Source organism: Hydractinia symbiolongicarpus, unplaced genomic scaffold (genome assembly GCF_029227915.1).
Source record: "Hydractinia symbiolongicarpus strain clone_291-10 unplaced genomic scaffold, HSymV2.1 HiC_scaffold_16, whole genome shotgun sequence".
Taxonomy (NCBI): domain Eukaryota; kingdom Metazoa; phylum Cnidaria; class Hydrozoa; order Anthoathecata; family Hydractiniidae; genus Hydractinia; species Hydractinia symbiolongicarpus.
Window position 1 is genome coordinate 232,628 of NW_026633880.1, and position 25,373 is coordinate 258,000.

The 25,373-nt window shown below is 33.7% G+C and overlaps 2 protein-coding genes across 2 annotated transcripts; one reads left to right on the forward strand and one right to left on the reverse strand.

Moving 5' to 3' along the window:
• The first annotated feature begins 2,284 nt into the window (after positions 1 to 2,284).
• Positions 2,285 to 4,748, forward strand: LOC130629324 (glyceraldehyde-3-phosphate dehydrogenase, testis-specific-like). Its single transcript, XM_057442480.1, has 7 exons — positions 2,285 to 2,655; positions 2,832 to 2,839; positions 3,078 to 3,106; positions 3,594 to 3,720; positions 4,131 to 4,138; positions 4,411 to 4,509; positions 4,737 to 4,748. Exons 1-7 carry the CDS (start codon positions 2,285 to 2,287, stop codon positions 4,746 to 4,748), a joined length of 654 nt encoding a protein of 217 aa, XP_057298463.1.
• Positions 4,749 to 18,590: 13,842 nt separating this feature from the next.
• Positions 18,591 to 22,338, reverse strand: LOC130629321 (uncharacterized). Its single transcript, XM_057442477.1, has 4 exons — positions 20,961 to 22,338; positions 19,441 to 19,485; positions 19,205 to 19,351; positions 18,591 to 19,089 (listed from the first exon to the last, which is right to left on the reverse strand). The coding sequence occupies exons 2-4, from the start codon at positions 19,466 to 19,468 to the stop codon at positions 18,887 to 18,889; spliced, it is 378 nt and encodes a 125-aa protein (XP_057298460.1). The 5' UTR covers positions 19,469 to 19,485; positions 20,961 to 22,338; the 3' UTR covers positions 18,591 to 18,886.
• Between the last annotated feature and the right edge of the window lie 3,035 nt (positions 22,339 to 25,373).

Genomic DNA, 25,373 nt, shown 5'->3' on the forward strand with positions numbered 1-25,373 from the left:
GTAACATAAAATTATTTTCTCCTTACAGTTCTTTACCATAAAGTTATTATCGACATTTTTATCAATTTAGAATCCGAGAAGAGCCGTCAAGAGAGTGGGGTAAGTATTTTTTTGTTATATTTTTTTTATATGTCAGCCACCGCGAATGCATGCTTTATATAAAGTATCCGACTTTCTTACCTCAGAAATCGTTTTGTACTAGTATTTAAAAAAACTAGCCACATTAAGTAAAGGTCGTGTTTTTCAGCAAGCAGTCGCTAACCAATATTTGAAAGAAGTAAAATAGGATAGTACAATTTTTTTCAGGAACAACTTTCTTGAAACAATTGTACAAAATTAAGCTGTTCTTAAGTTTGTAGTGATTTTTTGCGATCGTTTGTTGAACAAGGCTATATTTTGGCTTTCGTATTAAAAGAGTTATTGTAGAATTTAGCATCCGAAAGACTATTCAGTTTGTTAGGCATCTTTGTAAAAAAGCGTTGGATATATATTATAGCAAATTATTTTTTGTGTTTGATTCTCAGAAATACACTTAATACACATAATTTGTTTCGTTCAATACATTTTATACATATTTCTTTCTTGTAGACCAAATGACGGCCAGACAGTTTATGTGAGAGAGCGACGGAGGAGGAGGGTAAACCGAGATCCACCACCACTACCGCAGCCACCAGCTGCACCACCATCACCATCACCACCCCCACATCCAGCTGCACCAGTGCCAGCACCACCACCAGAGCAAGCACCACCACAAGTGCCAGCACCACCACCGGAGCCAGCACCACCACCAGAGCCAGCACCACCACCACCACCACCGGTGCCAGTACCACCACGGGAGCTATCACCACCACTGGCGCCAGCACCACCAACTTTAACTGGACCACCGCTACCGTCACCACCACCATTAGCTGCACCACCTGCAGCTCCTGATGCACTCGCAGCAGCTGAGTAGTTCTATGTTATTCCGTATGTATAACTTTTTTTCTGTGAATTTATTGAAATTATAAATTTATTTTCGCGCTTTTACATGATGCAACCAGTCTCGCTAATTTGACTCAACCTACTACACTTTTTCATGAAAACGCATTCGTGCATTCACAGAGCTTCTGTTCTACGATTCACAATTTTTTCCCCTTTCACTAGGCTGGATCAACCGGAAGACTTTCAGGTTTGGCTTGAAGTAAGTTTAACGTATTTTCTTTGTCAATGCTTCTGACTAAATGTTTGTAAATAAAATGAATGATGTATTTAAAACTTAATTAACGGGATCAAAAGACAATTAACACCTTATCGACAAAATACGTAATAGCGTAATTTACGCGTTTAAGGATGTTTTGTTACTTCACGTGAGGATTACTACAAAGTAAAAAATGGCTTTCTTCATTCACTTTGAATGGAACCTTTAACGCCAAATTTTGCTGGATAAAATAGGTTGTGCTAGAAAAAAACTCGACTAATAGTTTTTTTTTTAGCACCTTAATTTAGCATTTTTTAACGGCATTACGGACGAAAATCAATTTCAATCTCTTAGCAAATCGGTAGAAACGCGCTTCTTCATATTGCACAATATTTAAGATTTAGCAGTAGAGATTTTTGTCGCTTTGGCGAGTGACCACGCAGAGTACGTAAAAAGGTAAAAACGCTTCTTATGACATGTCTTTTGCTGAAGAAAAAATTGCTTTAAACTGATATTGTAAATACTGATTGCTTTACGCTAAAAAAGGTTTCGGCAGGATTCGATAGTCTAAATGAATTCCTTTTTCTTACTTAGGCAATAGAGCAAGACTTTCAACGGAGGGATCAAACCAGGGCACGCCTACGATCTGTTTCGCATTTATGTTCTTCCTCCTCGTCTTCCTCGTATTCAACCTCTTTGTCTTCCTCTGCACATTCCTTATCGTCCGCTTTGTGCTTATCTTTACCTTCTTCTTTGCATTTCTCACTTCCTCAAACACCTCCATCCACTTCTTAATCCACTTCTTCATCCACTTCTTCATCCTTCTTGTCTTCCTTCTCTTCATTATCTTTTGTGTCGTCAACTCCTGCAGTGTCATTGTTGTCTCCACCGTCTGGGTCGTTGTCGTCCTTGTCTTCGTCTACGTTGCGTCAGTCTTCTCACCGTCCACAATTGCATCCATACTTTCGACACCATCCATATTCGCCTCCATATTCACCCTTACGACCACCCACAATTCCTCCTTCACATTCCACCCCATTGCTTCCTGCACTGCGTCCATTTCGAACTCTTTCACACGGTGGTGATTCAAAAGTGGCATCGATATCAATGCCGCCGCCGCCGCCACCACCACCATCGCCACCAAGGCCACAACCACCACCATCGAGGCCACCACCATCACTATCACCTCAACCACTACCAAGGCCACCACCACCAGCATCAATACAAAGGCCACCGCCACAACCACCACAATCACCTTTGCAAACACCGCCATCCTCTACACGTTCTTTATCGTCTTTTATTGTTCCTCCCCGTTCTATACGCACACACATTGTACCCTGTCCACTCCCATACCACCGTCCCAATATTATTCCTCAAAATCCATTGCCTCCTCCACGTCGGGTTCCCCATGATAATGCTTGGTCGGTTGGTCAAGCATTAAGAGACCTGCGTGAATGGATCAATGGATTTTGGAGGCGGTAAATCATTTATTAATTAGTATAATAAGAAATGGTGGTTTATATTTTTTTCTTGTTTTACTATAAGTGCTATTGGACGTTTTACAAATACTTTGCAATTTTTTCTTATGTTTAAGAAAGTACGCATCCTTACATAAAGTTTTATGATGTAGAACAAATGCTTTTCTTTGTTTAAGAGGTTGTAGTAAGAAATTCATACACATCCGCTATGCATTACAGTATATCTAATTACCGTTTAATACAGATTGTAACACACATACAGAGGAATGCCTTAAATATTGTTTTTGTTGTATTGACATATTAAAGATTTTTTTGCTTACTTATTTTTTGCTTAGAATCAGATAAGATTCATATTTTTTATTGTGACAAAATATTTCAGCAAATTCTGTTCTAATCATGTTAATAATGTTTACTTGCCTTAGCTGTTACTATTTCTAAGAAGGGAGAGAAGGTAAAGGGGAAGGGGTCAATTTTTTCTCATATCATCTGTTTTTGTCTTTTTAAAAAGTAATTAATGTTGGGCGATCCAGCGCATGTGCTAAATTAATAATACTGATATTTTTATATAGTATATATAAAATTGGTGAATTTGCGACTATTAACTAAAAATGGTGAAAATTTTCTGTACAAAAAGTCTATTACGCATTTGATATCAAATGTTCAATTTTTTAGGACGAGAAGTCGGTCGAGAAACCAAGCTTTTGATTCATTATCTTAAACAATAAAAACGAAAGTAGTTCTAGTGCTTTAAATCCGGGTTCTTGTTGTGTTTTATCAAATATTTTAAATCATTGATACATGATGCATTGACATACGATTTTTACATTTACACAGTTGGGAGTTCAAAGCAGTTTTTTTCGTTTCTTTATATAGTTATACTTCCAGTGAATTTTCTCAACTGTTCAATTGTTGATTGATATTTAATTTTTGTTTTTCAGCTTTTGATTGTTGAAAGTGCTTTTTTCCGTCCGGTGCAGACGATGTTTATAAAGTTACCAATAACGCAACGCATCATTTGCTTACTTCCCACAATTCTAAAACAGTATTACAAAAAATCATTTTGTGGTATTTCTAAAAATTGTTAAACGTTATTACTTGGGCAGGGTTGCGGATCGAGTAACCAACGTAAAAATGCGTCGCACTCTCTGCGAGGTCTGCAAGAAAGGCACAAAATATCTTAATTTACAGGCGTGCTGGCGTCTGCAAAAATTAGTACCCTTTCGTGTTTTAGAACTAAATAATTTAATTAAAACCATGCGATGTGAACAATACAAATAAAATGCGACAAGTTCGGCTATTTATTAGAAACTGTTTCTCAATTGCTTGTGGTTACAAGCTATCAAATTCCTCCCTCCTTTGTAATAATCTATGTTCAGAATTGTAGTTAGCTAAGTTAGATTCAAAAGATCAGTGGCAAAATGTCTTTAGTCATTTTTTCAATTTTTCTTAAATTGTTACAATTTCTTTAATGCCAGGCTTTCTTGTTCGTTTTTTACTTTCTTAAGATCATATTACTCCAACAACTCCAAGTGTTTTTTTATTCCTAATTAGAAGACTCACTCTCAGACAAAAAAATGTTTTGACGACTCACTGGCTCATAATGCAAAAAAAAAACTTATTTCTTATAACCGCCTAAAGATATTGAAGAAATACAATTTTGATTTCAAATGAAGAGAAAATGCTCTTTTATTTCTTGTTTCAACTTTCTTTTTAAAATAATGTAAGTTTACTGAATTACACTATCTTTTAACTTAGGTATTCAAGGTGAATGTACACTGGCTTATGATATTCGTGTCTCACTTATATTATCATGACAAACTATATTATACAAATTTTGTACCTGAGTTGTCAAAGGTGAGAACACAAAAAATACAAAATGGAGAAATTGAAATGTAGCAACTCTTAAATGAAGACGGGCCTATTTCTAATTCTGCGGTATTATATTTGTCTACATATATTCTTTTATATCTTGTAATAAGTTGTGGGAAAGTATAACTGGATCTCAAGAGACGTTTCTTTATAAAAATGTAAAAAAAAATCCACTTTTTTTGTAAGGAGAATAATTATTTTATATCTTCTAGTTACAAAAATAGTTATAAATTGGCTTCTTTGATGTAAACTCAAGAAAAACATTCAACTTGTTTTCTATGGTGGACTATTGAAAAATGGGCAACATTCGCTTATATTTTTGGAAATATTCAGACTACTTTCTTATTCTCTAAAAAAATTTAAATAACTAGATAGCAACAGCAATATCTACTTTTCTTGTCACTTTCGTTGTATAAAGAGTTTTCCACCATTTTTTGGCTGTTTTAACACCTTTCAAATGGCGACATGACACACGAAGCCGTCTTAGGAGAATATACTAAAGTTCTGAAGATTTGATAAGAAGTTAAACAACTTTGGCAGTTTATAAATTTACGACAAAAGTATTTAATGGTTTACGGATAAAAATCGTATTTCATTAATCGATCAAAAGTTTTTCGTCAACCATGCCATAAATCCAAAAGCTAAGCCTATTTTATCTCAAAAATAACCTTTGTAAGTATTTCAGTTCTACATAAACAAAAAGATATTATTTTCAATCATTTTTATTGCGTGAAGGAGTTACTTTTTTCCAAAAAATAACTAAAAAAGGAAATTTTTTGTTCGTTCAAAGCAACTGCATACTCCATTTATTCAGTACCTACTGGTAACCATGAGTTCTCACGCAGATATATAATCGTCTGAATCTTTTAATTTCGTCGTATGCTGTCATAGCCTAATCAAATAAGCTGGGAGGAGAGCAGGCAGGAGACCCAGCATAACTTTTCTTATCACTAGGAAATCGGATTAAAGTTTGCCATCGCCAGAAAAGAAATCAAAAGTTATCTTTTGCGACATTATCTTCTGATAATATCAATATCTCGAGATGATATCGTCAAAGCACTATTAAAAGTAATTCAGATCTTTTACCACAAATGTCATGCTGGTGTACATCCACCTTAAGAGTTTTACTTTTGTACTGGAGTTAGGTTTTCCTCTGTACGTGAAGTTCTTGTTTGTTTTATTAAAAAAATCATTCTTAAGGTTGTTTTTTGTTTGCAATCTTCTTTTAATAATTATTTTTAGAAATCTGTTTATCGATAATTCTTCCATCCTAAATTTGAAAAACAATATTTGATTTTTATGGTGTGTACGATTTCGATTAATTTTTGCACGGATGAGGTACTGTTTTATAAAAACTATACGAAACAAGAACTGGAACCTGTGAAATTGCGTCATACAAAATACGGGTCAAAATTGATTACACATAATTTTAAAGAAAGGAATGTAAAAAAAAATCAAAAAAAAATATGACTACCGTCAAAATTTCAAAGAAATTAAAACTAACAAAGAGACTAAAATTAAGTCGTTGAACACACAAAATTCAGAAAAAAAACTTTAATTCGTTTTTGCGTGCATTATCACTAGTATTTCCGAATAACATTTTTGTCTCGTTAAGATATTAGAGTTTCCATTCGCAACGAAGGTACTTTTCAAGTCGAAGGTAGAAAAACATTTTTTAAGGGGGCTCGCCCTAATCTGCACATGGTCTAGTCACTGTTTCGGAATGTTATCGCATTTCTGGATACCTGGATTTCCCAATGAATTGGACGATAAAACGAAAAAAATTAAGTAAGTGGAAGAAAATTGAATTGAATAACTGTCATTAAAAGTTTAACGAGAAGCAAGCATGAGTTAATGTCTGAATACTGGGTTACTTAGAAATCCTTATTAACCAAATCAGTAAAATATCGGATAAAATATCTCTCCACATCATTCTTGCTAGCTAACGTACAAGAACTCCAGTATATAGTATAAAAAGTTTATCAACGTTAGGTTTGACATTTTTTTTCGCTTGAGGTACAGACATCGAGAATTGGCAAACCAAAAATATCTTCCACAAAAGTAAAAATGAATTGTACATATTATTTATTATATTATATTATTTATTATATTTATTAATATACGTTGTTTTTAAAAAAGCCTTCAACGACCATATTTTCCACGCAATTTTTCGACGCAGAAGACTGAAACTTTTTAACTAGTCCATTTCACTCTGTGTGTTATGTTTAGAGAAAGTTGGGTTTTTTTTTGTTTGGCCAATAGTGGTCATTTCAACCCATAATGCAATCAGTTTCTTCCAATCATCATTGGTTTCTCATTTTAATAAAAAAGAATACGATTTGTTGTAAGAAGCACTGGTCATGATGGAAAGGTTGTAGATCGTTTTATTGCTTTTCCTCTACCCCCATAAAAATCATATTTTTACATCGTTGTAAACAGAAAACCATTCTCTGCCACCTTGAAAATCATGTTTTACAATAAAATAAAATAATCTCTACCACCAAGAATTTTTTTGTTATTATTAGCAGAAAATCCCACAGTGCCACCATGAAAATCATATTTTACATTTACAGAAAACCACCCTCTGTATCACTATGAAAATTGTGATATTCCTTGAGTGTGTAATTCTTCTTACTCAACCAATAAATAGTTTATTCCATAAGTCACAAATAAAATAAATGGCATAAGTTAAGAACCGATAAAACAAATTCATAATTATAATACTTCATCAACCGTAATCAGTTATCAATAGCGCAACTATTTTGAACACAACTCTTCTTTAGTTAACCTCATACAAAGTATTTCACAGCTGTTATCAGTTTCTTGTAAAGGATGGCAATAAGGTATTGTCTACGTATAGAACCTAAGATAAATATGGAAAGATAGTAAGTATCACAACCATGCAGCACAGCAAACGGCAGGGGAGGCGAAATCCGCCTCCCTCTCCAATTCCTTCACCCCGGACCGGATAGGGTTAAATGGGACGGTGTTTACTCCCCATTTTTTGTGTTATTTCTTCTTATTATTATTATTATTATTACTATTATTTACCCAGGATAGCCTCTTCAGTTCCTATTGGTACTGCTATCAACAAGGGTCCTGCGAAGGGGGTCCTAGCGCATTTAAAGCTCCCATTTGAGCTACGAAAGTCGTGGAAGCACAGCAATCGCTCAACTAGACAACCGCCTAAGATATCAATCCTATTCTCATGCTGAGCGCCAAGCAGAAAGGATAGATTCACACTTTTATAGTCTCTGGCATGACTCGGCCGGGGTTTGAACCCAAGACCTCCCGCACTGAAAGCGAACGCTCTACCACAAGGCTATCAGTCGGTGTTTGATGTTCCATTTTTAACTCCTATTTTCTTCTTTCTTCTTTATCTCATAGTTGGTGAAAAAACCCTGCGCTTAATCTTTCTACTTTTGCCTACTATATATACATTATTTGAACCTTTTTTATTATTATAAACTCATTACATTATTTCTTTCTGATACGAAAATCATTCTATAAGATAAATCTTTCTACACTGACAAAACAATGATTAAATTAAATTTTCTTTGACTCACATTGTTTTATACAAGACAAAATAATTACTTCAAATTGGTATTCTGATTCATTTATGTTTTGGGCGATAATTCTCGTCAGAAGTAAAGTTTTTTTATCTATCCTATATTTTGTGTACCTTACCTGATACATTACAAAATAACACTTTTATGCAAGAAACACAAAATTTGCGTAAAGCCTTTTTCCTAAATATTTTTAATTCATCTTGGGACTCAACATATTTTGTCGAGCGAGGTTTTGACTGGCGAAAAGATCATTATGCGAACATCTTCGACTTGTTTGCAAAAGGTTGAATTTCGTAGAAAAAATGTTCCTTAAAAGTTTCATGAGTATTAAAGCATTTAAGTACCGAACTTAAATTTTTAAATACTTATCTTAAAAATATAATTTTCCCATATTTACAGCAAGCTTATTATTCTCGTTAGTGACAGCTGAAATTTGCAATCTATTTCAACGTTCAACCTTAAATAAATTTTCTCTTTGCGCCTGATCTCATTGAAGGCAAACTTTTTATCTGTTGTATTTTTTGCGTATCTACATTAACTTAACTTTAACGACGAATCTTACATTATAACCTTTCTAAACTCGTCTTTCCAGTTTTACTCTGCACTCGCTTTATTCATTTAAAAAGATTCTGAATAAAGAAAGTTTACTTATAAAAGTAGAGCTACTTTGTGCATTGCTACTACAGTAATTTCGTGGCAACGAGTGAGATTCAATTTGCAGTCCGCAGGACTGGCTATTTGAACGTAACCTTGTACAATTGGTACTTTATCTTACATTAGAAGTTACGAAATATCTTTATACTTCCTAAACCAAGGTTTTGGATCCACCACTGCACTTTTCATCTTTTTCACAATCTTTTCCTTCGTGCCTGGACTGATCCAGTTGAAAGAAGCTCTCAACTCCGCTAGAAGTTTCCAACGTTTCCGTGATCCTTACAATGTGCATCCAGAAAATATGGTAAGACATAAATAGCATTTTTTGTCTATAGGTTGAGACAAACGATAATATTAAAAAAAGTGCTAGGAATCTTTGTTCATTTACATATTTTTAGGTGCATTATTTTTTCCGAGTATGTTAAATATCATCTGTTTTTTCATTTTAGTGAACCGTTGCGTGTTTTGGCTAACCCTGACTGTCAACATGGACTGCTAATGCTGCTGCTGGCTAGTATGATAATCATAAGTGAAACTTTGTATATGTGGAACCATTTTCGCAGGTTCCTTGCGTTGGTCTTTTTTCAAGCTTTTATAATTTCCTTAGATAAATAAAAACTAAATAAGTAGAAATTTAGTTCACATGGTTGAGAATTAAAACGTCTTTAAAGATAAAAAGTTCAAATAATGGAAAGAAAGTAAGGTGTCCCAAAATACACGATTGCATTGACCAAAAAAAATTAAACTCGCTATGTTCAATTTTCCCATCTGCATTTTTTACTTTGGATACATTTGGATAAGTGAAACCATTTTTGTGTGGTATGACAGTTGCAGTTATCGGGCGGCAAGTGTATTATAAAAATAAATGTAATAAATATAAATATAAATTCAGTAAATATAAATTCAATAAATATAAATTCAGTAAATATAAATTCAATAAATATAATTAGATAAGTATAAATTCAATAAATATAAATTCAATAAATATAAATTCAGTAAGTGGTTTGCTCAAATCCTCCGAAACTCTCTCACATACTCTGGAACTCTCTCACATCATCTGAAACTCTCTTGCTATATTTTGAACAATTTACGAAAGGCTTATGTCAACAAAAAACGCTTTTTCCAGCAAGTTGTCCATTTTTACAAATGTTAACCCTATTCATCCCGAGACGTAAAGAGAGAGGCGATTGCAGTGGTGAAGGTGGGGAGGGAAGAGTTATGCTGTACTGCCGTAACTTATCATTTGTTGTGATCGTAAGTCATAAAAATCATTGCTGACGTCATTGTTGGGGTATATCTTTCGTAAAGGATTAAAAATATTCTCTTCTTACTTTGAATAAAATTTTTTTATTTCATCGTAATTAATTAAACTAACTGAGGCGTCAGTTAGACAAAAACTGAAAAAAATGATACTCTTTTTAATGCGTTTTATTGTTCATTCAGTGCATTTTAGTGAGAATTGAATTAAAATTAATAGGTTCACGTAGCCCCAAACCTCAAAAACAAAAGTTACCCAAAAACGATTTAAGGCAACATCAGAAATTCCTATAAAAACATAACAACCTGGGGCCTCAATGGGTGTGTTACGCAAGGGACGCAAAATATTTACTACGTATGAATAGGGTTAGCACTTAAGTATTGATGGTTCTTTCAACATCTAGAGTTCCTAAGTTTATGAAATTTTATTTTAGCGTTGCGACAGCCATTCCACCCACAATAACAACAACATCTTTCAGCATATATGTTCTGCATTGAGGTATGTTTATATTCTTTTAAATTAGCAAGGCTTACTATTTATTTTGCATACTGATATGAAAAGCACCACCTTTTCTTTCGTTAACATTAAAAAGAGTGAATTACACCCAACTAATACTTTTTCTCTCTACGTAAGTGGATTTCTCTACCTTCAATTTTTTATTATGGTTTAAAGTGGATTCCATGCCCTCTGGTTATTATAAATAAATTTATTTCGTCAGGTCGCTTTTAACGTGAGTGAATTTCTTCTCCTCTTTTGCTGTTGTTTTTAAAAAGTGATTCCAATCCCCTTTTTTATTGTTGTTGTTGTTTTTAATGCAGGTAGATTTCTATCTCGGTTGTTTTTATTATTGTGCAGAGTAAATTACATCTCCTCCGAGTGAATATAATCTCCTCTGGGTGAATTTCATTTCCTCTGCTTTTTTAAAAATAAATTTATCTCCTTGCTTGCTGTTGATTTTTAAATTAATAGGTTTTTATCCCTTCTATGCCTTTTTTGATTGTCCAGAGTGAATTCCATACTTATCTCCTCGGTCGTTTTTATCACGAGTGAATTCCATCTCTGCTTTTTATAAATGCATTTATCTCTTCAGCTTTTTTAGCGCAAGTGAATTTCATCTCCTCGTTTGCTTACCAATTAATTTTGCTGTCAAAAAAGCGTATTTCGTTGTGTTTTATCACCAAAAACTCAAGTTATATACGACAAATATTATATATTTAAAATATTTTGTCTTATGTTATATGTTGAAATAGGATTTTGTTAGAGTAGAGCGATGTGTGGTGAGATTGGAGTAGAGTGACGTCCGGTGTGATAGGTTTGCAGGTCGGTAGGGTAGGATAGATTAGGAGGAAGGATAGGGGTATATGTGGGGTAGGATTTGAGGTAAGTGCGGAGATACGGGAAGTGAAGGAATTATAACGTCACAAAATTTCTTTGTACGTAACAATCATAAAAAATTTCCTTTATTATTTAAAAAAAATAAAAATAGAAGCTCAAAATATTATAACATGAATTTCAAATATTATCGTGTCATTATATATTGGAATAGGATTTAGTAGAGCAGAGTGACATGTGGTGAGATAGGGGTAGAGTGGCGTGCGGTGAAATAGGTGAGGTCGAAAGGGTAGGGTAGAGATGTAGGATAAGGTAGGGGTGTAGGTGGGATAGGGGTATAGCTGGGATAGGGGTATAGCTGGGATAGCATTTAAAAAAAGGATGGAGGTAACTGGAAGTTAAAGAATTATCACAAAATTTCTTTGTACGTAACAATCATACAAAATTTCTTTGATTAAATTAAGCCAGAAAGATCACTTTATCTATTTTGGAAGCCTACCATTTCACAGTTGCAAATGAAATCAGTTGTCATAGAACAGTAATCAATAATAGTCAGCTTAACGTTCTAAATAAAAAAAATTATAATCTATACATTTAATATAGTTTATAGTAGAAGTGTAGTTTGATAAATGACAAACAGTCATTTAAAGGCTTTCAGGCACCTGCCTATCACAATGCCATCAAAAAAAAAAAATCAGTGGACATTTTGCCACTCATGTTGTCAAATATGTTCTTTTAATTGAAACGACGCATTTCCAACAAGCTCATGGTAGCGGATATTGTTCTTCAATTAAAGGTAACTCTTCTACTATATACATTCTGCAAAACTTCTGTATTTTCTAAACTTGACTTGCATTTTCCATTTTATAATTGCCACTTACTCCTTCGTTTGCGTTGCTTTTTTTCTATTATTTGTAGTTAAAATGTTGTAGTTTATATTTTATTAAAAAAAAATGTTTAGATCAGCAAAAATACACTTGAGTACATCACAATGTGTTGGATGACTGGCAGTTATAAAAATGCTTTTGAAGAAGAATAAACAACATTTAAAATCCGCGCACATTGGTCCTATCCATAAAATGTAAAGGTAACATTTTTTTTAACATTGTACACTTGTTGCACTTGCGTATCATGAATAGCTTTTTTTAAACCTACAAAAGACTTTATCGTCAGAAAAGAATGCGTTATTAGACGTGGCGCGTTTCTAAATTAAATTTGTATTCCTAACTGTACTTTTGTTTTATTAGATTACCATTCCAGTCGGCTGATGTAACAAACTCTTGTCAAATATATTATTACTGGAAAATCAATGTTGAGCTACGAAAGGCGTGCAAGCACACAGTCGCTTAACTCGACAACCGCCTAAGATATCAATACTATTTTCATGCTGAACGTTAAGCAAAATAAATCGATTCGCACGTTTATATTCTCTGCCATGGCTCGGCTGGAGTCTGAACCCAATGCCTTCCCCACTAAAGGCAAACGCTATATCACAAGGCCAATATTAGACCTGCATGAGTTCTTGTGCATATGGATCTTCTATTTGAGTTACTGAATATTTGCAAACACAGCAACCGCATAATTAGACAATTGCCAAATATATCAATCCTATGCCTATCTCAACTCAACGTAACAAGAAACAATCTACTCTTTAGTAGTAACTAGCTGTGGTGCAACCTGTCAATGTATTTTGCTTCTTTCTCAGAGTACGTGGTATCATTGCAATTATTGAACAAAAATTGCACACGGCTGTTACGGTAATTTGACTTCATCTTGATCTCAAAATAAACGAATGTGATAGTCAAAGAGGTATAAACAATCCTAAACATATAAAGATTGGATCAATAAATATATGCGGCGAGTTTTCGATTATCGTTGATTATGTGATTTAGTTAATGTTGGCTAACGAAAAACATTATCTTGTAGGTAAGAAAAAACTATTTTTTACCTATTTAGATCTAAGGTTAGGCTATCCAGATTTTTTAACGGCACGTAAACTGCTAGAGTTTACTTGGTTAATTTTTGCATTTATAACGAGTGAACGATAGTGAAACACAGCTAAAAAAATTTCTCGAACAGTTCTTTTTTATTTATTTTATTTTTTTATTTTATTTTTCCAATCGACAAAAAAATAAATTAATTTTTTAAAGGATTATAGAAATATACACGTCGTTTGTGTTTTTATTGTCTGAAATAAAGCATGAATTTATATTTGGTCAAAGAAATGAATATAATTTGTTGCCAGTGAAAATTTCATACACTTCTAATGAATGTTTATGATTATAGGCCGAAGAAAAAACATAAAACGACAACAAGAAACTAATGGTTATTTTCAACGATTTGTGAAGAAGATTACAATTTCAATGGTTTCCAGAAAAGACAATGTGTTTTTGAGAAGAGATTTTATGTTTTTAATTGTACAAAGTGCTAATATCTTTAATTGTGTGCTCATATTTTCGCATCTAATCATGTAATTGCAGCTATTAAATGCTTTCCAACGTTTTATTTATTTTGACAAATAAATTCTTTTTTGAAATGGCAATCTGTCAATGCAGAAATACTGTGAATACAAACATTTGTTTACACACTTTTAATTGCGCATTGACTGAATCATTTTTAAAAGTGTATTATTTTTCTTCTTGTTTATTAGTTGCTGCTAATATGCGATATCATAAGCTATTGGAAATGCCTCTTACGCAAATTGTTCTGCTGACAACATGAGAAACACGACGCGATATTTTCCTCTTTTGTTAACTTTTACGTGTAATTCATAGTAGAGAATTGATAGCATCTTGTTATGGACGAAAAGAACTAGACTATATTTAGTAAAATATATACATAGTGCATCGAGAGAGTTAGTTTGAGGTGTAGCTTAGGCTTTAATGAATTTTTCATCCATCATTTCATTACATCTTTTCCTGGTTTTGATTCATACGTACAAATGATGTAGAAATGAATAATTTTCTTATTCTTCTAAGAATTCCCTAAATTACTTAAGGAAATTACAATTGGGAAGAATTTGATTGAATATGTTTTCAAACTAATACAGATACCTGTACAGCCACCTTTTTTTATTATTAAGCAGTTAACAAAAATACTTATTTAACTTTGATTATCTAATTTTATACATAAACTCTACAACTGGAAGGCATGTTTCATTGTCTAAATGACATGCCACTATTTTATAAATTCTTACTGTTAGAATCCAAGATATCATAAAGCCTACTATTTAAAGGGTTAATAATTGTATTAATGAAATTTTATGAGGTAGCATATACTTTATGATTTTACTATGTTTTATAATTCTAATTTGGAAATCAATTTTGTACGAAAGTCGATAATTGTACGGAGTTGTGAGCATATCATCAATGGATAATTTAGTCCAAGTACGATTTTAAAAGCTTGGTTAGAACGTAAAATGAAAATCAATTTGTCTGTCAAACGAAAGTCGATAAATGTACTAAATTGTGGGCATATGATCCAAATGGGTAATATAGGCCTCGTTTAATTTTGCAAGATTGGTTTGAACGCGAAATTGGAAGCGATTTTGTGGTTAAGCAAGTGAAAATCGATAATTGTATTACATAGCAGTGAGCAGATATTGATTACTACATTGCGCTATCAGGACGTAAGTATTCTCTTTGTTTATCAATCTGACGTATTTAGCTAAAGAAAGAAAGTTTCAAATCGGACTATTTATTTAGACCTTATCTCATCAAAATAATCGTGACAGCATCAGCAAAATGTAAGATAGAAAATCAATATCATTTCCTGTAAACCATATCAAGCTCATAAAAAAATTGAAAAACTAATTTTATTTTCATACAAAATAATTCCAATACTCTTTTTGCATCTGTCCAACATTTTCCATATTTATTGCCTCTATTTCTTATTCTTTTATCAATTTTAGGTCAAAAAGCTTCAGAGTAGTTGCAAGTCTGCGATAAATTTCGCCGTTGCTGTTTGTTACATTTTAACACTCCTATTGCGAAAACCATCGGAAGTTGTGAAGTTAAAATCACGGAAATGTGGAAAGTAGAAAAAAATAATCAATTTCCTAACCACAAGCAATTAAGAAGCCGTTTTTTTTAAGTAACACGTACTTCGAGCTTCAGCTAACTTAGAACTAGGATGTTAGGCTATTTTACTGGATCCAAAATCTTAAACGGTACTAATTTTTCTTGATGTCAGCATGCCCAGTCGATTGTTTAAGACCTATTTAATCCTGGCAAAGTTGTATTGTTTGGCTATTCTAAAAAAGCGCCTACAAACTGCTTTTCACATAACTACTTTGCCAAGCAATGCAGAAGTAATTTTTTTTAATTAGCCATAATTTTTTAGCCAGCGTGGAAACACAGTATTTACTGGGATGTTGGTTACCATTTACATGCTAATTCCAAAACACAACTCCAAATTCGGAAAACCACATTAGATCCACTAACTTGCTAATTAAATATTTTCGCTGATGGGGGTGTAGCACCGAAGGTTTATCTGTGATTGGAGATACTGAGCCAGGCCAAAAATCGGCTTTCCAAACAGGATGGTTCTTTTCTCTGAAAAAATGCGAAATACAAGCTAGGTCAACCCATCCTTTTCAAAACACACTACTTTTATCAAATTTAAAAAGTCAGAAGAAAATGTTACGTATAATTTGGATTCCACAACATATTTTCTTACGATTATAAAACAAAATATTTGAATATTTTATGTGCTCAAAACATACTCCATATTATCTAATTCTAAAATCAATGAAATGATCTAAGATTAGCAACAAATTTACAGTACAATCCTATGTTACTAATTGAAAGCTTTTAGTGGTAGTGGCGGCAACGGTGCGTAACATGTCTTAATTTATCTAATTCTGAAGTCGAGGAATAAACATTAAATTTAAATTTGGAAATAAAACTTTACGTAGAATAGTAATAATTTCCTTTTTATAATTTTGTGCCATTCGTTGTGGTGCTATACATCAATGCAATTTTTTGTAATTCTTAGAATACTAATAATTTCCTTTTTATAATTTTGTGCCATTCGTTGTGGTGCTGTACATCAATGCAATTTTTGTAATTCTAGACTGAATTGTTTTCAGATGTTGAATTAAAATATCCTAATGAATAACTGCTTTCCTAATTAGAAACTTTTAGTGGCTCTGGTGGTGCTTAAAATATGTGTAAAATACATTGAGATATTTGAGATAATTTTCGGATTTTTAAATTTGATAACATTGATATTGTGTTGTGTTATCAAATTTAAAAATCCGAAAATTATCTGTATCTACCACAAGTAAACGCAAAACATCACTTTAAATATAAACGATTTGCTTATTATAATTTTGTGCTGGTGATTGCAGTGCTTAATATCAATGCAAGTTTTCGCATTGCCCAGTTAAGTTGTATTCAGATGTTGAACTGAAATATCTCAATGAATTTCTACTTTGCTGATATGAAAATTTTGGTGGTGGTGGTGGTGCTTAACATATGCGTTGTCTTTTAATCCCAAAATCAGAGAAATAATGTTAAATTTAGAAACAAAATTGTAGCTAGAATACTATTTATTTGCTTATTATAACTTTGTGCTGGTGATTGCAGTGCTTAACATCTATCAAGTTTTCGTGTTTCGCAATTAAATTGTATTCAGATGTTGAAGTGGTATATCTCAATGAATTTCTACTTTGCTAATATGAACATTTTGGTGGTGGTGGTGATGCGTAACATTGTGTTTATTGATTCAATTTTAAAATCAAAGAAATCATTTTAAATTTTTTTAAAAAAATTTTACCTAGCGTAAAATTAATTGGCTTATTATAATATTGTGCCGATCGTTGCAGTGCTTAACATCTATACAAGTTTTCGTAATTCTTAATTAAATTGTTCTCAAATTATTAAAGGAAATGTCTCATTGTATTACTATTTTGTCAATTAGAAAATTTTGTGCTTACCTTTTTTTTGAAAGAGTTTTATAGATATTTGTTAATTCATAGCTTAATAAACCAGTATAGAAAGTGTTGCGGAGAGGTTGCCAAGGCAAAGGCATTAAGCACGGCAAGGAAAGGGCACGGCCTAAGGCAGGCAGGGAATCGGCAAGGCAGGGGGGTAGGCAAGACATGGAAGGCACAGGCAACGGCATAGTAGGCAGGCACCAGGAAAGGCATAGGAAGGATGGCAAGGAATCAGCATGGCAGGGGTAGGCAAGGCATGGAAGGCACAGGCAAGGGCATAGTAGGCAGGCACCAGGAAAGACATAGGAAGGACGGCAATTCAAAGACACGACAAAGGCAGGCAGGGAAACTGGAATAGGAAACAGCAAGGCAGGGGTAAGCAAGGCATGGGAGGCACAGGCAACAGCATAAGAAAAGGCATGAAAAGGGTAGGCAATTAGTTTACCCGTCCTTTAGCTATATACTGCATTTCATGTCATGCTACTGTGGTTACCATCTTGCGTAGAGACAGACAGAATACTGCTATTATTAAAAAGAGACTAGTCGTTAGCCCGTGGAAAAATCCACGGGGTCGCCCGTCCTTTATATATCACATTTCGTGTTTCCGTTACGGGACGCGGTCACCCTTTTGAACACACAGACAAAATACGGCTATTATAATAGAGACTAGTCGTTAACCCGTGGAAAAATCCACGGGGTCGCCCGTCCTTTATATATCGCATTTCGTGTTTCCGTAACAGGACGCGGCTTTCGCGGACACACAGACAGACGACGGCTATTATTAAAGAGATAGTCGGTTACTCGTGGAAGATTCCACGGAGTCGTCCGTCCTTTATGTAACTCATTTCGTGTTTCCGTAACACGACGTATTCCTCGCGGACAGACCGACAAAATACGGCTATTATTAAAGAGACTAGTCGTTAACCCGTGGAGAAATCCACGGGGTCGCCCGTCCTTTATATATCACATTTCGTGTTTCCGTAACAGGACGCGGTAACCATTTGAACACACAGCCAGACGACGGCTATTATTATAGAGACTAGTTGGTAGCCCTTTGAAAAAACAAGGGGTCGCCCATCCTTTATATATCACATTTCCGTAACAAAAAGACAAACAGAGGCACGAACAGACAGACGACGCCTGCTCGTGTAAAAATCCACGGGATCGCCCGTCCTTTACGTTTACCCGTCGCAACAAGGTGGATAAAAATATATCTCATTTGATATTCGTTTTGGAATAGCTTAATTTATGATGGTGTCCATCAGTTGACATTAAAATTTTGAATCTATCAAGGGAATAAAAAAATTCTTCAATATAGAGTTAAGATAATTAACAAATTTAATAACATCTAACCCTTCGTAAAACAAGGTAGACAAAATATTTGTTTATCTAGTTAATTTCAATGGAAAAAATGTTGTTTTTTTCAAAGTATTTATTTTTTTCAATGGAAAAAATGTTGTTTTTTTCAAAGTATTTATTTTAAATTCAGCCTGAAAAATAGTTTAGCAATTGTTTGAATTTTGGCAATATTTAGGCCCATTTTAAATTTAGGATATTTTATTAAAAAAAAGTGCACCTCGTTTTACAAAGGGTTAGTAATAAAAATACATTTTAATATTGTGGCTTATACGGCCCACCACGACCGCGTCTCCCACCACGACCGCGTCTCCAACCACGACTGCTACTTCTACCACGATCCCGTCGCCCACCACAAAACTCAACCCCGCCATTATGCACCCAACGTCCAAACACTTCTAGGTCCATTGACCCGCTATGTCTAAGTCTGTACTGTAAAAATTTTGTCCATACTTGCACTTAAAGAAAAAATAATGTAAAGGTTAATACAATAAGTAACATAGATAATACCTAAGGTATACCAAAGTTTTAGATCCTAACAAAATTTTGAATACATGAAAAGTGATTTCTTACTCAATTCCATGTTGGGAGCTGTTTCGGTGGGGTCTTCTTCATTGGTCCACTCGACCCCACCCTGCTTTAGCCATCGGCCAAACGACCGATAATTCATGGAGCCAGGATGTTGTATCCTGTGCTCCACGAATTTAGCATAAAGTGAAACTATAAAAAACGGTATAATATATAATAACAGGTATAATTTTTTTATTTATTAATACCACTAATAGTAACAAAATCAATAATATACTTACCAAGTTCTAAGTTAATTTGTGCCGCCATTTTTTTCTCTATATTTGCTAAAAAACACAAATAAATCAGTTGTAAAACATCACAAATTATTTCTAGATTATCAGTACAGTACACTCCCGATAACTCGAACCTCAAGGGACCAAAAAAATAGTTCGAGTTATCGAATGTTCGACTTACCGGGGCATTCGATAACTCGAACTTTGGCCGATAAGTGAAAATAGTTCGAGTTATTAAAATTTTTTTTTCTTTTCTATTCTAACAAGAATACAGTCATAGTTATACATCACTGAAAAAAGTTCTAATGTGACTCTGTTTCACTGTAGCGGTAACGTCTCTCTCTGTCAATTAAAATACAGGAGAAAAAAGTTTTTGTCAACTTTGGAAGAACAATTTATATTATTGAAAGAAAAGTAGTCACTTTTTACCGAGATTGTTTTCATTTTTCCTCTGAAGTTCGAGTTATCGGGGGAATTTCTGTCCAGGTTCGACTTAACAAATGTTCGAGTTATCGGGGGTTCGAGTTATCGAGTGATTTTTGTGAGAAAGTATTAGTGAAGGTTCAACGGGAATTCAAAAACAGTTCAAGTTACTGGAAGTTCGAGTTATTGGGCGTTCGAGTTATCGGGAGTGTACTGTATATATTTTCGGATGCTTAGAAAGAATCTTATTATTTATGAATGTTTAATAATAAAATTAAAGAATGGTCAAAAAATCTACAAGGTGCTACATAGTGACAAAAAAATACAGTAGTCAATTTTGTACATATTTATTTGGATATTTATTTGGATATTTATAAAAAATTTATTACGTAATATGTGAACGGTCCCTAACTGTCTGGTGCAGACGATATAATGAAATACTTCAGAACAATTTTCTATATGTATACTAATATATATATTTATTATTAATTTTTCCCAAAAATACCAAGAAAAAAATGAATTTTCGCCAAATGGACAAAAGCTTGCTAAATTAATTCCCTTGTGGTAGCTAAAATTTACTGACTAAACTCACAAATAATCTATGCTATGGAACAAAACAATATCAAAGGAAATATTCAGTGCCAAATGGTTTTATATAACAAGTAAATGTAGCAACATATCTCGCCTACTATATACGGCCATACGTATCCAGAAGACGTTTAACGTAAGTAGCTTCACAGGTAATTTAAAATCTTGATTTGAATTCTACGTGACGTTACTGCTACCGTATAAAAGTAGACCTAACAAACAAGTTCAATCTGTCTATTAACTGCAATACTGGTAAACTTCTAATCATTTTTCTCACTTTGCAACCTTGTTGTCACTAGCAACTATGAGGGGTCCTATAACAGTAAGATACTATACTAATAACTGATATAAACAAGGGGAATTATTTGAGGATTATGATGATTAGAAAATTGTGTAACTCTTAAAAATAAAGTTAGAACAATCAAATTTCCAAACACAGGCTAGAACTAAGGCTCTACCACTCCCCACCCTTAATGCTACGATTTCAGAAAAAAGCTTGTAAAGTATATGCTTACCAAATAAATCCTCTAGTATGTCTCATCCTCTACTTTTTTCTCATATGTGATCAATTGCCATTGTTAATGTAAAGAAATTTCCTAAATGATTTACAACTAGAATGTTAATTTTCGTACTAAAGTAACTGCATTATGAATTAAGCAGTCAAAAAATCAAATGACATGATCATTTGGCTGTCCAAACTAACTGTGACAGAGTAGTCATGAAAAATACTGATGTGAAAAATTAGCAAAGATTTTACTGGTGGTACAATGACATAATCATGTCAAATTTTATACAGAAGGAAATTTAAAAAGGGTGTGGTTTCAAAATTGTTAAAATAACTTAAAAATTACATTACACAATGAAAATGGTCTCGCCTTTATGTATAGTACACATTTAAATATAAAATTAATTAATAAGAGGTACTTATCTGATTGTTTTTCATTTAAAATAACTGCCATGTTATATCTTCCAGTAGAATTTGAAAAAACTTGCTAACGTCTTCTACAAATTCCTTGAAAGTTTATTATAGTACCTGAAAACAGGAAAAAGACAAAAGAGAGCAACAAAGGAACTGAAACTGTACAGTATCATTCAAATTACAAAATACATTAACTTTCACATATTTAGTGCAAATTCAATTCCTTTTTATAAGGTATTAATTGCCGGTCTCCTCCATCCCCTTACAACCGGACCTATCCTCACCGATATATCTCTTTAATGTCCTCACATAATTTTTAATTTTTTTCTTTCGTGGTTTAAAATCAAGACTGTGTGATATCTTAAGTATCATCATGGCCAGTTAAAAATTATCATATAATAAAATCTTTTCATAATATACTCATTTTGAGGAACATTAAAGTGTCAGATTTTACATTTCAGGATTTACTGACATTGGTTTCAATAGTTACCATACTCAATGATGGATCATACTTAATTTGTAAAAACTTTTGCAAAATAAACACAAAAAGTTCAAATCTAATTTTTGTGTTAACTTAGTAAAACTTGAAACTTAGTAAAGTCAATCACAATGTTAAATTTCATTTTATGCAAAAAAACATTTCTTTTTTGGCTTAAACGCTTTCTCTCAGTAACGTTTCCATAAATTAAGTTATATGAACCCCTGGCATAATTTTAAGTATATATACATACGCAATATATGTAACTAAATTTTTAGAATGTCATACACTGTATGCTTTTATTAACACATAAAATTTTACAAAAAAAGGGGAGGAAACCAAGAAGTGACCCACTTTTAAATTGACTTAGCTTAATGTTAAAAACCTTTTGTTTTACATTCTTAGAAGGAAAAAAGACAAGAAGGTAAATCAACCCAAAAGTCAGGTTACAAACTTGATTATATTAGGGCCTTCAGTAACTTAAGACTTGGTATGTGTTAATGAGCATGCATTTTAGACAAAAAGCCTTGTAAATAAAAGATTTTTCAGTGTTAAATAAGGACAATTTAAATTTGATTATCAAAACTTTAATAAACTTTGAGTGCACACAAATGCTTAGGCTTCTTACAAAAAACGAGGATTAATTTGCCTTTAAATTGAGTTTGTTGATAATAATCACACATCGTGATGCCTGATGTTAGGCAGAGTATTTTTACTTTATTTTAACCATGATTCTTGGATACAGCTTACTATACATTGATATTAAATCAAGTATCTGACTTCGGCTTATTACATCCAATAATTACGAATTCATGGGCAGACGGTTGTTTTGAGAAACAACTATTCTGTCTGTTGAACTAAAAATGTTTACCATGATTCTTGGATACAGCTTACTACACATTGATATTAGATCAAGTGTTTGACTTCGGCTTATTACATCCAATAATTACGAATTCATGGGCAGACGGTTGTTTTGAGAAACAACTATTCTGTCTGTCGAACTAAAAATGTTTACCATGATTCTTGGATACAGCTTACTATACATTGATATTATAATCAAGTATTTGACTTCGGCTTATTACATCCAATAATTACGAATTCATGGGCAGACGGTTGTTTTGAGAAACAACTATTCTGTCTGTTGAATTAAAAATGTTTACCATGATTCTTGGATACAGCTTACTATACATTGATATTAAATCAAGTATTTGACTTCGGCTTATTACATCCAATAATTACGAATTCATGGTCAGACGGTTTTTATTTTGTTTATTTTCTAAATCAAAATTTTACTTCGCATATTGATTTCACAACAAATATATGAACATATACAATGTTTTTTAATGTATATTATCTGCAACATAGGTTAATTTCAGTTGTGATTATCATTATGATTGAGATGTGCATATAATACATGAGCAATCTGCAGATGGTGAAGGACAAACTGCATCTTCAATATCATCATCGCAAAACTCGTCAAGGTCTTTCAGCAAGTTAATATACTTTACTATAGTGATATCAAATTTTTTGATGGTTTCATTCGATAATGCTTTCAGTCGTTGCTCTTCCTCTTGTCTGGCTTTCATACGAGGATGTGTATTAACGTACAAGAGACGTTCTTGAGTAATTGGCTCGACAAGTGCCCAATTCCTTTCTTTTTCGCATCTTGAAAATGCAGTGTAAGCTGTACCAAGGTTATTTTTTTCCATCTGAATTGATTGTTGTAACTTGATACGCATGTGGGTGGCAGTTTTACCATCTCCAATCGACATACCCTGACTTTTAGCAATTGTTATCGCATATCCTGGCATCAATGGCAGGCCATTTCTGCTGCAACAATTAGATTCACATCGACCTTCAACAGCAGTAATTGGTATCCATGTTGGATGTTCTGGAATCCATATTGGGCCTTTATAATTTGGGAAATCGACAATGACAGCTATAGGAAATTCAGGTGGTGACATATTTGGCGAATAAAGGATTGCAATTACTTTTCCCATCGCACCATTATTAAGACCGAGGCCCGTAAGACCTTTTTGGTTCTTAGTGAGTATTACAGTTGCACCAACTGCCATTAAAGATCTCAGCGGTATTTGACCCAGTTGCTTATCAGTCAAAGAGTGGTGTTTACCACTGCCTCTTGATGGAATTACAGCAACAGGCACACCGAGGCTAGCTAATTTATTGTGATTTTCCTCATTAACTTCATTCCATGTTTCCATCAATGTAAGGACGCGACCATGCGAAAAGTTACATTTTTCGGTTTGTGGCAAACCATCTTCGTAACGACTATTTATATCTTGCCAGTCTTGTTGAGTGATCGATCCATTACGTATTCTAAGAAGTCGCTGCAAAAGAGTTAACTGATCTGGGCCTTGACGCATTGTTTCTGTAAGAACAATAACATCTTGAAACGAGCGATAGATTGCATAGCCAGCAAAGTTGATTGTCGAATCATCGTGTTTTGGTGGCTGATGTAGATCCAAAGCACGAATTGGTCCAAGCTGACCAAGGTCACCAAAGAAATTGACAGCTGGTACACCACCATAATAATTATCAAAGTCTCCCGTAGCCTCGCATAATCTTTGGCTGCACCAGGCCACAAGAAGCTTCGACTGCATGCTACGTTCATCAATATTAAGTTGAAATAATTTCAGCTCATTGTTTTCATGCATACCTGTATACTTTCTCAGCTTTCTTAGAGATACATCACCCAACGGATAGTCAGAAAGCTGGACAGAATTTAAATTCTTATCTTTTTTCAGTTTGTGTGGTGGTGGAGTCATTGAATGTATAGTGCGACCATTAGGTATGAGGACTGATGCTGCACCAGTTGGGGCCAAGTTCATAACAGCAGAATTTCGCTTAAAAATACGCCGAACGATTCTGGTGAGCGCAGTAATGATGAATGTTTTCCCAACACCAGCTGTTCCTTGTATTAATAAACGTAATGGCTGGGTACCTGTTGGCAAAGTTCCTTTTGCAACTTGCAATAAATGCTGAAGATTTATACCAATGACTGTTCTCTGTAATTCATTAGCATTTAAGATGTTTATTTGGGGTAAAGGTACAATCATCAGCCAGATGCAATTCATTTCTTTCTGCTTCTTCAGATATAGATTGTAACCATGTGTCAGCATTAATTGGCCATTGACTACCAAAACTTTGAATTGCATAATTATTCCAATCAAATGTAGGCCCTCCATTGGGAAGAACTTGTTGTACATCCGGCTCATTGATATCAGCAACGTGATGCCTTGCAATATCTCTCATTATCGCTCTGCCTATGTTCATTTGTGCAATGACTGAATTTTGGGAACTTTGAGAACTTGCATCTGTATATTGTGATGATTGACATGAAGACTGATTATCGGTTTCATTATTGATTACACGAGTGTGACTTTGTTTTCTCTCACTCTTTTTATCGAATGATTGTTTAGCCTCCTTCAATGCATCTATTAATATAGGGGGACAGTTTTCAGTTTGAACAAAGGAAGCCAAAGCAGCAGCAAATGACTCATGTTGTCCCTT